Source organism: Peromyscus leucopus, chromosome 2 (genome assembly GCF_004664715.2).
Source record: "Peromyscus leucopus breed LL Stock chromosome 2, UCI_PerLeu_2.1, whole genome shotgun sequence".
Classification (NCBI taxonomy): domain Eukaryota; kingdom Metazoa; phylum Chordata; class Mammalia; order Rodentia; family Cricetidae; genus Peromyscus; species Peromyscus leucopus.
In genome coordinates this window covers 137246153-137263730 of record NC_051064.1, presented here as the reverse complement: position 1 = coordinate 137263730, position 17578 = coordinate 137246153, and the positions used below count along the sequence as shown (strand labels likewise).

Genomic DNA, 17578 nt, shown 5'->3' with positions numbered 1-17578 from the left:
TTTTATAAGGCTTTATGATAGAGTGGAATTTTATGTCCCTTCTCTCCTATAAGTTAAAATACATAATTTATTTTGATGCATGCTAATCTTTGTAAGAGGATTCATATCCTAAACCAGTCAAATGAAAAAAAATATTTCTAATTAGGAGAAAGCATTGGGCTTTCTTTTGCAGAATAACCCCTGTAACTAAGAAAAATGAAAAACAAATCTGCTGTACATTTTTTAAAAAAAGGAATTTTAAAACCATAATTCATTTTTCTTATCTTTTTGGATCAGGTAAATCTGAATTTAATTAGAAATCTGGCAACTTATTAGAACTTTTTTGTTTTTAATTAGAACACCTTCATATAAATATACATACTTAAACAACTGCTATAAATGAGTGATCAAATAAAAATTAGCATTCCATTATGGGGAAGGAATATACTCATTAACGCAGGAGAATACCTACAAAGAGGTCTACCTCAATATAGGTATTACTTCCAACACTTATTTCATCTGACAGGCTCAAAAATAAAGCTTCATCAACTAGGTTGGGGAGGAAAAAAAAGATAGAAAAGTAGACGAATAGGAAATCAAATCCCTCAAAATTCATAATCTGTGCCTATTTATTTATAAATAAACAAATAAATAAAATTCCCTACCACAAATCTACAACTTTCTTTGATTGACATTTGTTCAATTTCCATGAAAAGGTGAGCACTGAGTTTTTGGTTTGGGTTTTGGTTTGTTTTTTTTTTTTTTTGGGGGGGGGGGTGAACATTCAAGCCATAACTCAAATGATATCAAATAGGAAAAGCTCTAAAATAAAACTTTTAATAGGGTTACCGATTTTTAACAATAGAAACTTTTAAAACAAGGATTAAAGGAAATATCTCTAGATATATCTTTAATTAGTGAGAGGGACATAAAAGGAAGTGCCCACTTAAAATCTGAAATAGAATGTACAATAAAAGGATTTTGAAATGGAACTTGAGTTTTTACTGTTTTTGCTTAGTTTGTATTTTAGGGTCACTGATAGAAGCATAATGAACTGCTTTTTCAGAAGCACTTCTATTTCCTCTCCTAACTTTATGACAAACATTTAATTAAACATTTTTTTAAATCAAAATTAACTGTGTGCGAAGCATGTGTGTCACAGCACACTTATGGAAGTCAGAGGACAACTGTGGGCTCTGAGGTCACACTCACAGAGTCAGGTCTGACAGCATTTTGCTGGGCCATCTTGTTAGCCCATAACATGTATTTTAAAAAAACATTAGCAATGAAAATTTAACTTGTACATTTTGTTCTTTCCAAGAAAAAATTAGTGATTTAAGTCTAATTTACACTCAAGGTTTCAAATTATATTTTCAAAGTTTAAAAGCAGTGTTTAAAGAATATCTGCTCTATTTGTATACATGGCCATAAGAAAAATTTAAAACTGGACTCTAAACCTTACCAAGTAACACCCATCTTAATTTATAACAACAGGCCACATAATTCCTTTATCAACTTCTACAAAATAGGACTACTAATAAAGCCTGTTAAATTATTATGCTATGTTAATAAACTTTGAAAAAAAAATGTGGTATTTGGCTTTCATCAGCAAATGTTAATTTTTAAAATTCAAAATGAAGTCACAAAACTGAAAATATGATTGACTGTGCCGACAGGAATTAAATGGCTTATGATTCCAAAATCTAAAATTGTGACCACAAAAGACACCAAACAGGAACAAAGCATAAAACAAGGGAGTCCATTTTAATTCCCCAGTGGCTTATGTCTTATAATTTAAAACATTTTAGAGGGGTTAGAGATACAGCTCAATGGTGGCATGTGTACTGGGCCCTGGATTCAATTCCCAGCACTAAAAGGAAAAAAAAAACTTAACTGAAAATTTACATTCTTCTGCTCTTTTCATTCAGCAAAAAGTCATTAGAATAAATTAGAATTTCTAAAAGAAACAAGGAAATAGATGTTATTACTTGGCCAACAAAAATTTAGCCAGTAGACATAGGAAAAATTTAAAAATAAAGAGGATTCAGCAGAAAGCCAGAGACATAACTACTTGATATTTAAAAACCTCTTCTAAGGCATGACTGCTTCCCAAAGCAAGTGTACTCAGCAATAGGAATGATGGTCCAGTAACTGATACAGGGGTGCTGACCATAAACACTAAAACTGAAGTTTAGTTCACAGTGCAAATGACACCACAATACTAAATTTTGTCTGTATTTGTATTTACTTATCCAGCAAATAAAGTTTTCAGTCATAAATTATCCTTGATTTGAAAGAATGTGGGTCAAAATAAATTGTATTCTGCTTCCCCAGCTCCATTTTGCTTTAATGAAAATTATCCAATACCTGTTCAAAACCTTTGAGTCTGTTTTTGTTTTAAGGATAAAATTTCAAAATTAGAAGAGATCATGAGAGAACACCAATCAATGAAATGCTATTTGGAATATGTGAATTTAGAATAATCCTCAAATCTGGTATCCACAATACATGATGGAATAGACAAGAAATTTTTCATGAATTTGATCACTCACATAGGCAGTTCTACTTTGAAAACAGTATTCCTTCAAGGATTACGAATAAAATAATGTTTTAGGACACAATTGAATTTGAAATAGGTAATGTTTTGAATAGATTTTTGAGTTTTATTGAAATCTTACATGAACAAGAAATTGGAAATACAATCACATCAAAGAACAAATTGTCACGGCTTTGACGTTTAAGCCAAACAAATTTTGTAGGGCAGATTTCAAAAAGGTGTGAAGTTATAACAATTTAAAAACACAGTTAACCTGCTTCTAGGAATGCAAAACATACAGTCATAGGTTATTTTCAATACAAGGAAACTTAAATCTGTTTGCTTTAATTTCTTAAAACTACTAAGACAGAGCACTAGCTTGTACTTTTTTTATTTACAGCATACTTCATACTCCTATGTAATCTATTCCAAATCCAAAAAAACAGAACTGTCCAAACCAAAGGTTCTGCAAAATCATGATTTAACAGTCTGTTTTGAAGCTTAAATGAAGCCTGGAACGATAAAAGCATTGTAACCCCAGAATAAGGGAACTCTGCAAGCCCAATAATGTCCAAGAGCATTTAGAAAAGAAGAAAAATAAAAAGACTTGAGTATATACACATAGTGATTTCTTCAGCTGAATACAAATGGCAGCAAACTGCTACTTAAAGATGAAACAGTTAAGCCAATTTTGTTTTGAAGAATGTAGATCTAGAGCCAATCATATCTTGCCAGTATCGTTTTTCAAACCCTCACTTGTCTATTTCCACTGTTGCCCATAAGTATCCTGATAAAATTCTTGGTTGTCATTATTGTAACCATAGTTACCAGAATAGTCACCACCTTGTTGAAGCGGCTGCTGAGCGATGGGTTGGGAACCCCAGTTCTGTTGGTTGTTGGTCTGACGACGTTTGGAATCAGGCTGGTTGTACCCATCTGCCTTTCTCTTGCCTCCTACATTGCCCCCTCGATTGCCCCGAGCTCCACGAGAACCACGGCCTCTCTGCTGCTGTGCAGGACCCCCTCTGCCACCCCTTGAACCTCTTGGTGGTCCCAAAGGTGCCCCCCTCTGTGAATAGCCAGCTCTACCTCTTGGAGGTGGTGCTCCCCGCCCCCTTGGTGGTGGTGGAGCACCTCGCCCTCCCCTTCCTCCTCTTCCTCTTACTGCATAGCCATCATCATAGCCGTAGTAGGGATCTTCATAGCCTCCACGATAATCGTGATAATCATAACCATAGTAATCATCATAGTAGTCTTCATAGCCATAATAATCTGGAGGGTAGCCATATCCACCTCTCCCTCCACCACGACCTCGACCTCTCATTGGAGGTGGCATTCGGGGAGGAGGGTGATAATAATAATCTTCATACCTAGCAAATGGAGGGAAGGGAGAAAAGCAACAACAAATCAGTTTACTTCAAGATTCACACTGCCTTTATTATCTGATGTTACCAGTGTCCTTTATTCCAATAGCAAAATATAAACTCACGCAGTGCTTCTGGAGGCCTGTCTAGCAGCTTGACGCTCTTTCCTTTTCTTGTCTGGTGGCTTAGCTAAGACAATTTCAATTTCTTCCCCTTCTATTTCTTTTCCATTCATTTCATCCATAGCCTAAATTACAAAAGGAAGTTTACTGTATAAGAAACAGTATTTTAAAACATAATATAAATGGGGAACTTGAGAGCTGGTTCAGCAGTTAAGGTCACTGGCTGCTCTTCCAGAGACCCATGTGGAATCTATAACACAAGTTCCAAGGAACATGACATCCCCTCTAGTTTCCATGAGCACCATGCACACACATAGTGCAGACATACATGCAAGCAAAATAACTATATACTAAAATTAAATATATAGATACAGATATAGATATAGATATCTTGACTCTTAGTAAATATTTTTAACTTACAAGAGTAGTCTAGCTCCCCGCTCACCCAAAAAAAAAAAACAAAAAACAAAAAACCCACCTCTTTCCTTCACCTTATGTTCTGGTTTGGTTTGGCTTTTTCGAAACAGGGTTTCTCTGTGTTTTTTTGGTGCCTGTCCTGGATCTCGTTCTGCAGACCAAGCTGGCCTTGAACGCACAGAGATCCACCTGTCTCTGCCTCCCAAGTGCTGGGATTAAAGGTGTGCACCATCACTGCCCGGTAACCATATGTTTTATACATAAATTACTATAGACAACAGAAAGCAATACTTTACTATAATATTTTAAAAGGTGAAAGAGGGGCTGGAAAGATGGCTCAGCAGTAAAGGGTACTTGCTGCTCTTGCAGAGGACCCAGGTTCAATTCCCAGCACTGATATGTTGGCTCACAACCATCCCCAACTCCAGTTCCAGAGGATCTGGTACTCTTCTGAACTTTGAGGGCACCAGGTACACAAACATATATGTATATTAAGTACATATACACAAACGTAGACAAAACAGCCATACACATTAAATAAACAAAATAAATCTAAAAGATTTTCTAAGGGGGGGGGGGGAGAAAAGCTGCATTTAGCCAAAGTCCTTAATTCCAAATAATTCTTGAAGCAATCCATCAATGTAAGCATCAATACACATCAGACAAAAAACTAACTCTTCAGATATCAATAAAGGTGTGGTATTCAACATTCGAGTCTTGCACAGACATTTCATAGATGTGAAATGCAAAGGCTAACTGAATATAGCTGTGAAATTCAACAAGATACTAAGTTTAATTTTCCCTCACATCTAACAGAATTTAATGTGCCCAAACTAAAAACAGAGCACAGGAAATGCTAATGAAGTCTTAAGCAACAAGAAAGCAAAAACCATCTCTGTCTATCTCTGAGAGAGGGTTTCTCTGTGTAGCTCTGGCTGTCCTGGAACTTGCTCTGTAGACCAGGATGAATCAAACTCAGAGATCCGCCTGCCTCTGCCTCCCCAGTGCTGGGATTAAAGGCATGAGCCACCACTGCCTGGTTCTACTTTTTTTTTTTTTTTTTTTTTTTTTTTTTAAAGTTCAGAGTTTAGCAAAAAAGACGACAGTTAGGTGTGGCTCAGAGGAAAAGCACCTGCCATATATATATACACACATGAGGTCCTGGGTTCAGACTGCAGCAACACAAACACACAATCACTAAAATCTACTTTATGGTGCTGGAAAGATGGCTCAGGTCAGGAGAGTGTAGTGTTCTTCTAGAGGACCTAAGTTTGGTTCCTACACTGGGTAGCTCACAACCACCTGGCACACCAGCTCCAGTGAATCTAGTACCCCCTTCTGAACTTCTCTGAGCATCTGTATACTCACATATGCACATACCCTTACACAGACATACACATATATAAATTAATAAATTTAGTTAATTATAATTAATTTTTAAAAATCTTAGCTGGGCAGTGGTGGCCCTTGCCTTTAATCCCAGCACTCAGGAGACAGAGGCAGGTGGATCTCTATGAATTTGAATCCAGCCTAGTCTACAGAGTGAGATCCAGGACAGCCAGGGCAACACAGAAAAACCCGTCTCAAAAACAAAAAACAAGACAAAACATTAAAAAAAAAATCTTAAGATAGTTATTTTATGTGTCTACCATATTTGAAAACAAACAATGAGAAAAAACCCAAAGCTCCTACCTTAACAGCAGCTCCTCTGTCTTCAAAATGAACGAAGGCATAATCTTTCAACTTTTTCACCCTCTCCAGTTTTCCAAATTCAGAAAATGACTTTTCTAATATTTCTTCTGTCACCGTAGTAGCCAAGTTTCTCACAAATAAAACTTTCACCTAACAGCAATAAACACACAAAATTGGCACTGCTAAATTTTAGTTCAAACCTTTAAACATACTTCTTGTCTTCATGCATAGGCTTTTGACTTTTCAATGCTAAACCAGTAAGTCTAAAAGTACAGTTATAGAGAGCCTTTGAAACATTAAGAAATGATTCTCACATTAGCTACTACTTTACTAAGGATTTTTAAAAAGTAACCAAGTTATACAAAGTGTTGGCTCCTGCTTCTCTCTCAACTGAACAAAACCTATAAGGCACCAACACATAATTATCATTATTAATCCATATAAACCATAATTAATAATGATTGAAAATAATAAATCATTATTTAATTAAATAATTAAATGTATCATAGCTACTAAGTACCCCCCAAAACAAGTTTATCTGTTTCACCCCTAAAACTGTAGATATTCATCTAAAAACTATACAAGAAAATACTTGGGCTGAGGAGAAAGAGAACAAAATCTAGAAACAAACTACAGTGCTTAAATCATTTAGAGCAGCATTAATGGAGAAAAACAAAGTCCACGTTATACACCATACACCCAGATAAACTCCAAACAGATCAAAAGAGCATAAAAGGAATGTGGGCGCTGCACAGTAGAGGAAAACAAGGGGGATTTCTTTAGAAAGTATTGGTGTGACGGAAGAGGGAAATGATATAATCTCAAAAGATTAAGTTTTACAAGTCACAAATATAAATGAAAAAATGTGTTGGTGTGGAGCAGCCTTATGATGATGTAAAATCTAAAACCCAAATGAAGGAATGATACCAACTACTGAGAACAGCATTGTATGGCAAAGCCATCATAAACAAAGTCAGAAGACAAATGATAAACAAAGAAAAGAAATTTGCAACTTACATCACAGAGAAGCATCAGAGCATCAGAAAGTAAGAAAAAGCTCAACAAATGAATAGAAAAATAGGCAAAACTCATGACATGATTCATCAAGAATTACATGTAGCTCCTCATATACTAAACTCTCAAACACAAACGTAGTAGTAGAAACAAACCACCTACAGCACTGAACAGAAACAGAAGTTTGACCGGATACTATTTTGTCAGGTATGAGGCACACACACATGCCACAGAGGAAAGCATGGGAATATCTTAACAACCGCATTCACCCTTTGGACCTAATTCTTTCCTAAGTATCTATCCCACAAGACATTTGCTCTGTATCAACACACACAGGACACTCTTACTTACTATACTTACAATCCAGTGCCTATATAGGACTGAGCATAATATGGAGACTAAAAAATAAGAGGTTCTGTATGAGTTGGTAGAGCACCAGGATCTATGGGTGCTAAGAGACAATCTTTCCCAACTCGTCACATCTCTGAAGCAGAGACATAACTTACAGTCAGCAGATGAGTAAACACCATGCTAATTTAACTGGCAGCATCATGTAACTTTTTAGTGTTAACACATAATAATGCTGTATCTTCCCAGAGCTGATCACACAGAATGGTGAATAAAGCAAATACAGATTAATTTACACAAAAGGCTGCCTAAAGCCACTCATCTGAGAATTAAGGAAAATAACATATACTTTTTATTTGCCTATACTTGTCTAAGTAAAGGCTAAAAGGGTAATTTATTATTAAAACTAGGTACCTTATAGGAATCATGGCAGACATGATGGTAGTGGTGGACTTGTGTATACGTTCCTGTGTAATTTCTATCCTAGAATTAAGAAACTAACTATTCAAGAAAAAAAAAAAAACATACCCACAAGCTGTTGCCTCAGATAAAGGGCTATTTGATTCAGAAAGATTTGAGCCCAGGCATAGTAGCACATGCCTTTAGTCACAGCACAGGGTGTGTGAGTGTGTGTGTGTGTGTGTGTGTGTGTGTGTGTGTGTGTGCAGAGATGTAAGCAAATCTGTGAGTTTGAGGTCAGCCTGGTCTACATAGTGAGTTCTAGGACAGCCAGGGCTACATAAAGAGACCCTGTCTTCAAAACAACAACAACAACAACAAAAACCCACAAAACTCAACTTAAAAAAAAAAGGTTTGGAAAGATTGTATTAATTCAAAAAGGAAAAAAATATAACCCTTTTTTTTTTTTTTTCTCGAGACAGGGTTTCTCTGTGTAGCTTTGCGCCTTTCCCGGAACTCACTTGGTAGCCCAGGCTGGCTTCGAACTCACAGAGTTCTGCCTCCCAAGTGCTGCGATTAAAGGCGTGCGCCACCACTGCCACCACTGCTCGGCACACTTTTTTTTTTTAACCTCTCCCTGTGCCTTTATATTTTCCATGCTTTCAGACTAAGATCTAGCCTCTAGACTAAACAGGCTTCCATTGGCTTATTCATCTTTTGAAAAGAAGGAAGTTACTCCCTTGGACTTGGATGGAAGTGTAACTAACTCAGTATAGAGTGCTGGCTCACATATATGAGCCACATGTATAAGGCTGTAGGTTTGGTCTGTAGCACCAAAACAAGAAGATAAAAACAAGTTTGGAATTGCACTTAAAAATTGTTCAACAGAGTTCTAGAGTCTATCTCCTTTGTACAAATAGCACTTGCTAAGCACCGAAAGGTCTTAGACCTGAACTCCAGCACTACAAAAACATACTGAAATACTAAGTTACATACAGTCAGTAAGAAAATGGGTACCTCTAAGAGTTACATTTAGGTTTTCAGGTTCCAGTTGACTGTAAAACTGATCTGACTTGCTAAAAGGTAGGTTGTGAAACCAGTGAGTAAAGAAGCGAAGCTTTACCAAAGTACATAAGCTTTCTAAGTTAGAGAGGAAATAGGGTATCAATTTTACTCAATTCCAAGTTCACAGAGGCTTCCTTGCCACTCTGAAGACTTTTTTTCTCATGGATTTTGGAAGGTTTTCTTCTGTTTGTTTTAAGATAGGGTCTCTAAACTACCTATGTAGCCAACAACAACCTTAAACTTCTAACCTTAATGTCTTTACCTACCAAATACACCATCATCATTTCCAGTTTTATTTGGTACTGGGGGTGGAGGCCAGGGCTTCTTGTATGATGGGCAAGCGCACTCTACCAACTGAAACGTATTTTGAACCAGAAAACAATAGTTACAAGATTAAAATCTTGCCATTTTCTGGTGGGTGATAGTGGTGGGAGGATTTATTTTGAACTTCCACTTAAAAATTTAACAGGATTCAGTGAAAAGTGATTGATAAAACAAAATTACTAGTTCTATTTTGAAGATGTCTGGGGAATTTTACTAATCCCAATGCATAATACACCTTTTAACTTTTATTTTTCTTTTTAAAATGGCAGCAGAGGATATGCTTTGTCTGTACAGATAGTCAGAGCTATAGTGTAGTTTAAAAGAGTGAATAAACCAATGGAAGCCTGTAAGTAAAACACAAGGCATTCAAGGTCCAGTAGTTAGCACAAAGCCACAATGTACTAGAAGAAGAAACAATGAAGACTGAAATCAAGCTAATGAAAAAAAGAGAACGAAAACGAACGAACAACCAGGACTATTCAGATTCCTAGTCCCTTCCCTGGATACTCATCTACTCAAGGAATGTGAGACAAAAACCAGGAAGCAGAATTCTTGAGAGCCTCTCTGGATCATATCTGCTTAACCTCAAAATGTCTTTGAATACAAAGCGATTACATCATACTAATATAGACCAGAGTCTCCAAACTAGTCAAAGGGAACATCAGCCTCTTTCAAATCTGGAATAAAAAAAAAACTCAAACAAAAAATTTCAGTCATGAAAATTCAAATACTAATTTAAGGTTATTGATAAAGTTCCCTCCCTGAGGAAAGAGACATAACTGAAATATACAAACTCACTGCAAGAAGTAGATGAATCCCTTCAGTCCCAGGAGCCATCCAAAAAAAAAAAAAAAAAGTCTAAGAACCAGGACTCCCAAGCAAAGGTCCTAACAATGAGGAAACTGAGGACAGGCTCTTTGTCGAATCTGTCAAGTCTATTCTGCCATGACCAAAAATCAACAAGCATAGCAATCTTTTGTCTTTTTCCATAGGGGAAAAAACTGGATACATTAAAATAAATTAACTATAAGTGTAAATAAAGTATATCCGGGCAGTGGTGGCGTACGCCTTTAATCCCAGCACTCGGGAGGCAGAGCCAGGCGGGTCTTTGTGAGTTCGAGGCCAGCCTGGTCTACAGAGTGAGATCCAGGACAGGCACAAAAACTACACAGAGAAACCCTGTCTGGGGAAAAAAAAAAAAAAAAACTAAATAAAGTATAAGTTACATTCATATAATAAAAATCATAGCATGAGCTGGTTCATGCCTGTATGCCTATATTAGCAGCACTCAGGAGTCTGGGCAAGAGGATTCTAAGTTAGAAGCCAACCTGGGCTACACAGTCAGTCTGAGCTAAATAGGGAGATTGTTCAAAAAAGAAAAAACACACTATATCTGGTGAATGTATTGTTATTTTTCATGGTACTAACATTAAATAAATGCTCAGTGTGTATGAAATACTTACTTGAAGAAACTGGATTTCAGTTCTTTTGGCATATCTGATCTGGAGGAAATTAACCAGCTGCTAAGACAGGCTACCACGTTTAGTGTTACATAGACTCCTTTTTGCTTTTCTAAGCAATTACAGTAAAGAGCTACATTTTGTATTTACTATCACAAAGTTTGAGCTGTGAATACAAAACTGAAATGGTACCCTACTCGCAGCCCAGCAGCTGTATTTACCTTCGCCATGACTTCCGGATCTGGTTCCTCCACAGGGTCAGCCCATTCAACTGTAACTACATTTCCCCACACTTTTACTTTTCCACTCATCAGCCGGCGTCTGGCTTGTGCTGCTGACTTGTGATCCTCATATTCAAGGAAGCAGAACCCCCGATTCTTCTTTTTGTCATCGGGTTGATGATAGAGAATAACGTCCACCAAACCCTCTGTTAAACCAACAGCCAGATATATAAGCCAAAAGCATCCACCACACGTCTAGCGATTAGGCAGACCTAAATCCACTTGCCAATGAGCAAAAAAAAAAAAAAATAATTGAAGAAGCCTCACAGTAGTAAACATTAGATCAGCATTATTCAATGCAGATTTGGGACAGTATTATGTGTTCTCTATTAATTTTAGAATCTCTGCAACCCACAGATCCAGGGAGGCTACCTAGCAGGGGACACCCTTAGATGACTGTGGCTTATAATAAGTTTTGGTTTTACCCAAGCACTGGGCAAGATTTAGTGAAACATTTCACTATTAGGATAAGAATTTGTACCGTATCAAGCTGATGAAAGAAAATGCTGGCCATACTTTCAGGAAGGGAGGCTAAAATCTTTTTAGAATATGGATTAGCCTATAGAAAAATGTCTGCCGTAAATCAAACTCAAGTGAAAGGGAAGATGATTAGGAACCTTACTTACACAACTTAAGTAAAACCTAGCTCTCTGAACAGATAAAGATAGGTTTATTCTGTATCCCAGAATCTTATCAATATTTATATGTATAATCCAGCTATCATTTGGCTTAAAAGGGCTTACTGGGAAATGTTATCATTTATACTATTTCCTACAGAGAAAATATTTTACTCTTTAAAATAACCCTGGACTTTTAAATTATAACCTGTTTTTAATGTTAAATAATTTTAGAATCTCAAAGTAGGTCCAATAACTATGAAATTGTACAATTAATGATAAAACATGACCTCATAATTTATAAACACTAACAGAACCTCAACACTCCAATTACTTAAATGCAAGGGAACTACCTTTCAACTAATCACAGACAAAACAAACAAACAAACAAACACACAAATAAACAAAAACCATCCTTACACCCAACTTAATAGCTACTATTTTTGCCATGGACAAAGATGATCAGCAGCTGTCTCACGTCACCAACCTTAGTCCTTTCCTTTGTCCCTTCTTCACGTGTGTCCCTTCTAGGTCACGTGAGCTAACCAACTACTTTCTATACCCTTATAAACAAATGCTTCCATTTTCTTCTAGCCTAATTTCTCTGAGAGCCAGGTTTATCAGCTGCTTAAAATGTCTTGGATGAATTTCACACGTCCGAAACAGCACACCTACACCCCAAATCTATTTTCCCTAGGCAGCCCTATCTAATAAACAATCATCCATATCAGCTAAGCCCTCAAGCCAGAAAATAATAGTATTTTTTTTCCCTTTATTCAATCTCTATGGTCCAAATCCAACACATTTACTTTTTCCCATCTTACTGTTGCCCTGATTCATGCTTCTCTCTAACCTACTAATTCTGATAAGCTCTAAGCCCTTATCTACAGAACAATAGAAAAAGCATTCTGTAAAGATGAAACATCTGTTATTCCATGCCTAAGACCTTCAAACACTTTTCTTTTTTTTTTTTTTTTTTTTTTTTTTTTGATTTTTCGAGACAGGGTTTCTCTGTGTAGCTTTGTGCCTTTCCTGGGACTCACTTGGTAGCCCAGGCTGGCCTCGAACTCACAGAGATCCGCCTGGCTCTGCCTCCCGAGTGCTGGGATTAAAGGCGTGCGCCACCACCGCCCGGCTTTTTTTTTTTTTTTTTTTTTTAATATTTTATTATTTATTTTTATTTTATGTTCATTGGTGTTTTGCCTGCCTGGATGTCCATTTGAGGGTGTTACATCCTGTGGCATTGGAGTTACAAACAGTCATAAGCTCCCATGTGGGTGCTAGGAATTGAACCTGGGTCCTCTGGAAGAGCATCCCATGCTCTTAACCATTGAGCCATCTCTCCTGTAAACACTTTTCATTCTGTTTTCAATAAAATACAAACTTCTTACATGGTCTAAAAGAGTCCTGCCTACTTTATCTTATATAATTCTGCTTTAAATTACCTTTAAACAAACATTAGCTTTCTATTAGTTACTTTAACATAAAAAGTTATTTCTTGTGTTGTATGAAAGGAGAAAAGGTTAGCACTCCCTTTACAAGGATAGAAGAGGTCCTTGGGCCTAACAACACGCATACAGTTTTAAAAAACACAAGTTTTTTTCTTAACTCAGACACTTGATATATATTACTCTTTTGGAATGCACTCTGTTCTTTGGGAGCTGCCAAGTGGGTGCTGGGACTTGAACCCAGGTCCTCCGGAAGAGCAGCCAGTGCTGTTAACCACTGAGCCATCTCTCCAGCCATGGGGGACGCTCTGTTCTTTTGTATGCTATATAGTCTTGAGTTTTCAGTTATTTCAGTTGACTGAAATAACACCTTATCAGAAAAGCTAACCATGGGAACAGACAGTAGATATTTTGTAGCTAAATATTCTGTATTTTCCCTTTTATAATATTTTACAATGTGGAAATATTCCTCTTTAATTTTTTATCTTAACTCTTTTCCCAAATGTAGGCTCTATAAAGGCAAAGAATAGCAAAGAATAGGTCTCTTATCCACCACTGTATCCCAGTGTATAGCAGGCATTTTAATAAGCACATGCTGGAGAAGTAAGTAGGACATGAACAGAAAGGAACTGATGATATATAAACAGTCAGTAGAGCAATTGACCAACACAAAATGAGCACTGGAAACTAAGGTTTCAGAGTAGAATTTCTGTAGAAAAGATCCAGCTCTATTCTGGATAACTGAAGTCTGGCCTTAGATGGGTTATCTATACAGATTTTAAAGGAATGTAGTGTTTTTTAGAAGAAGTGGCCATGGTCTTAAAATAGTGCTTTCAAATGATAATCCAACATCTATCTATCTATCTATCTATCTATCTATCTATCTATCTATCTATCTATCTATCTATAAGAGAGAGCGAGAGAGAGAGAGAGAGAGAGAGAGAGAGAGAGAGAGAGAGAGAGAGAGAGAGAGAGAGAGAGAGAGAGGATTGGGAAGAGAGAGACAAGGAGATACACACACACAAAGAGAAAAAGAGAAACAGCATGCCAATGGGCATACCAGCAGATACTCCTATGCCATGATGTATCTGTGGAAGTCAAAGAACAACTTTCATGAGTGGGTTCTCTCTTGCCAATTTGTGTAATCAGGGGATTGAACTCAGATCATCAGGCCTACAGCCAGCACACCTCTACCAGATGAGCCATCTCACTGGTTCAATCTCAAAATTTAAAAAGTGAAATGCAGGCCAGGTGTGGTGGCATGCTCCTTTAATTCCATCACTCCAGAGGCGGAGATAGAGGCAGCTAAATCTCTGTAATTGAGGCCAGCCAGGTCTACATGGCAAACTCAAGGCCTGCCAAGGCTAAAGACTATCTCCAAAGGAAAAAAAAAAAAAAAAAGTAAAATGTTTGCTGTCTAGGGAAATGGCTCAGTAAGTAGGTAAGAGTACTTACTTGTTGTGAAAGCAAGAGAACCTAAGTTCAAATCCCCAGCACCCACATAAAAAGTGAAATGGAATGGAAAATAAGATGAATCATTTGTAATAAATCAAAGTATGGTTTTATTCAATTCTTTCAGATTATATATAAAGTCTTCTGTTTCCCAGATTGTCCCTGAGTTAGTTCTGCTGACAAACTCCTAACCTCCGAGTTCAAGGAGTACAACCATGCACTTGGATGCATGACTCCAGTGATTTAAGTATGTGGACCTGTGATACCAAATGTACTTCTCAATCAACTGCATAAATTCAATTAGAAATTCTTAAAAATTACATAGACAGGTCAACAGAAAGAAATGAGAACTCTCTTCTCCCTAATCCTAAAGTTATTGAAAGAAAAAGCTTTCACTTGAGGGCTAGAGATTAAAGGCTCTGGCAAAAACCAAGGTTCGAATAAGACAAAGTGAAAAAGAAATTCCATGAAATCAAGAATACTTAAGACACGTGTTCAGTCCAACCACTATTAAAGCAGAAAGGAAGCAATTTAGATATAGTAGACTTTAATTCTTTGGGGGGGACGATACATATTTATAAATAATACAACAATTCCCACAAACCGACTTCTCAATCATTTTTGTTTTACCTGTGACTTTACTGAACTCTTCCAGAATGTTTTCTTTTGTCTTATTCTTTGGAATGGATCCAACAAAAAGTCTGTTGTTTGCCACAGAAATGCACACTCCCAAGTGTTTACCAGGGCGAATCTCATAGCTGTCACACTGCAAAGAAGAAAAGAACCAGAGACCCCCAAACCACCCCAGACTGAGGACAACTGATATAAATCTAAAGAACCCCACAATTTAAGGTCACTCACTCACCAAGCTCCTGAAAGCTTGCCAAAACATGAGTGTGTATTTTAAACTTGTTACAATCTCCAGTTATAGCTTGGTTTTGTAACCTCTACTGTTCATCCATATAATAAGGGCTCAAAAATATTCATTCTAACGTTGAATATTTCTTTTTCTTTTTTTTTTGGGGGGGGGGGGATTGAGACAGGGTTTCTCTATGTAGCCCTGGCTGTCCTTGAACTCAGATATTCATCTGCCTCTCTCTACCTCCCAAGTGCTGGGATTAAAGGCGTGCACCACCACTACCTGGCTACATATTTCAATTTTATCTACCTGAAAATTCTTTTCCAGAGAATTTCAGAAGGAATACCTGAAACTATTCAGAGTCCTTGAGGATAAAATAGATATATATATAAGCAACAGCCAAAACAATAATATGTAAAAAGGAACAATTAGGATTAATCAATGCCAAAGAAACTTACAGGAGTTTCATACTGTATACAAACCTCAATTCTAAATAAAGTTGTAAACTACAAAAACACTTTCAAAACTTTATGAAGACAATAAAAAATGTTTTATCTGAACTCACTATAGTGACATATTCTTTAATAAATTTTAGTTTATATTTTAACATTACTTACCATTAGTTTACTAAAAAAGATGATTAAAAAAGTCACCCATAGCTGGGCGGCAGTGGTGCACACCTTTAATCCCAACACTCAGGAGTCAGAGACAAGCGGATCTCTGTGAGTTGGAGGACAGTCTGGTCTATAGAGCAAGATCCAGGACAGGCACCAAAACTATACAGAGAAACCCTGTGGTGGAGGGGTGTCACCCATATACAATCAAAAATAAAAAAATAAAGCCTGGAAATTTTCTTAATATTGAATAAACAAGTTTGAAGAAAAAAAATCCAGCAGAAAAACTAAAACCTGGGCCAGACCAGGAAAGAACTAATTCAGAGCTCACTAATGAAACCAAACATTTGACGGATACAGCTGTGCTCAAGGGCAGGAACTATCTGCCGCTTGGCATATGCCCTCCAATGCTTGGCAAGAGCCTGCCTGGAAACACTGACACTGCTCCTTTCACAGACTGAGTCAGTCACCTGCATACAGTAGGAACACAAGCCATCCGTAAAACCTACTGCTGCTCTAACAAGTACAAGATGGAAATAGCCCTGGAGAAAAAGAAAACTATAGAAGGCTATTACAAAAAAGGGGAGATTTAGAATACTTTAAAAAAAAAAAAAAAAAAAGAAAGAAAATACATTTTTTAAAACTGTACAGCTAGATTGTGACAAAAATAAAACAGATTCACACCGTTTCCTAAACCAAGTCCTAAAAAAGTCATTGTCATCCAGTTATGTTCTGAGAACCATCTCAGCCTCCATGATACTGAGTGCCAAGCCTAAAGTCTAACAGCAAGAACTGACATTGTTTTTATCTAAAAGAAAAATCTGAATTGGCTTGATATTAAATAAAAAAAAACCTGCTGAATTTTTTGGTGCTAACCAATCTGTTAACTTAGAATTACAATCAGAAAAAATAAAGCAAAGACTACATACCAACTCAGTCAATATAAAGATACTAAGAGCAGTAACTAAAGAAAATGAAACAATGTTAACTGCAAATGTTTTTGAACTGGTTTATTCTCTCAAATGGTAAGTTCCTGGACAGTGGATATTTATCACATACCAGTTTAACTGCTTCCTGGGCTGCTTCCTTTCCACAGAAGGTAATAAATGCATATCCTCTATTTTGACCAGAGAGCGGATCCATCATGAGGCGCAGATCCCAGATAGGACCAGCCTTTTCAAAAAGGGGTACCAACTCATCCTCATATAAGTCTCTTGGGATCTTACCTACAAAGACCTGAAATAAAATGTCCTTGTTAGAATCCAAATGTAAGCGTTTCATTTTAGGGGCAGAGGCAGAATTCCTGTCTTGTCAGGGTATAAAAAGCATAAGGTACTTAAGGTAGAATGAACACAATTTGAATCTGGTTTAGATTAAATATGAACTCTTTTATTATAATCTTGAAGTCAGGTAAGCATGGTAGCACACACCCTTAATCCCAGAACTCAGGAGGCAGAAGCAGGTGGATGTCTATAAGTTCAAGACTAGTTTTGTCTACACAGCTAGTTCCAGCCCAACTAAGATTACATAGTATGACCCTGTCTCAAAAAATTAATATAAAGCCAGGCAGTGGTGGTACACACCTTT

At 36.9% G+C, this 17578-nt stretch overlaps 1 protein-coding gene and 1 pseudogene across 6 annotated transcripts in view; one reads left to right on the top strand and one right to left on the bottom strand.

Annotated features, from left to right (window-relative positions):
* Window positions 1–746: 746 nt before the first annotated feature.
* Window positions 747–17578, bottom strand: part of Hnrnpr (heterogeneous nuclear ribonucleoprotein R) — a 33783-nt gene continuing 16951 nt past the window's right edge. For 5 of the 6 annotated variants that reach the window (XM_028875415.2, XM_037203082.1, XM_028875414.2 and 2 more), the window contains 6 exons: window positions 17051–17227; window positions 15149–15284; window positions 10942–11156; window positions 6111–6260; window positions 4005–4126; window positions 747–3885 (listed from right to left, as the gene is read on the bottom strand). In XM_028875415.2, coding sequence (XP_028731248.1) covers window positions 3276–3885; window positions 4005–4126; window positions 6111–6260; window positions 10942–11156; window positions 15149–15284; window positions 17051–17227 — 1410 coding nt within the window. In that variant the 3' untranslated portion in view covers window positions 747–3275. The remainder of the gene's footprint in view (window positions 3886–4004; window positions 4127–6110; window positions 6261–10941; window positions 11157–15148; window positions 15285–17050; window positions 17228–17578) is intronic. The other variant, XM_037203081.1, reaches the window with a different exon arrangement.
* LOC114697262 lies at window positions 13119–13220 on the top strand (annotated as a pseudogene).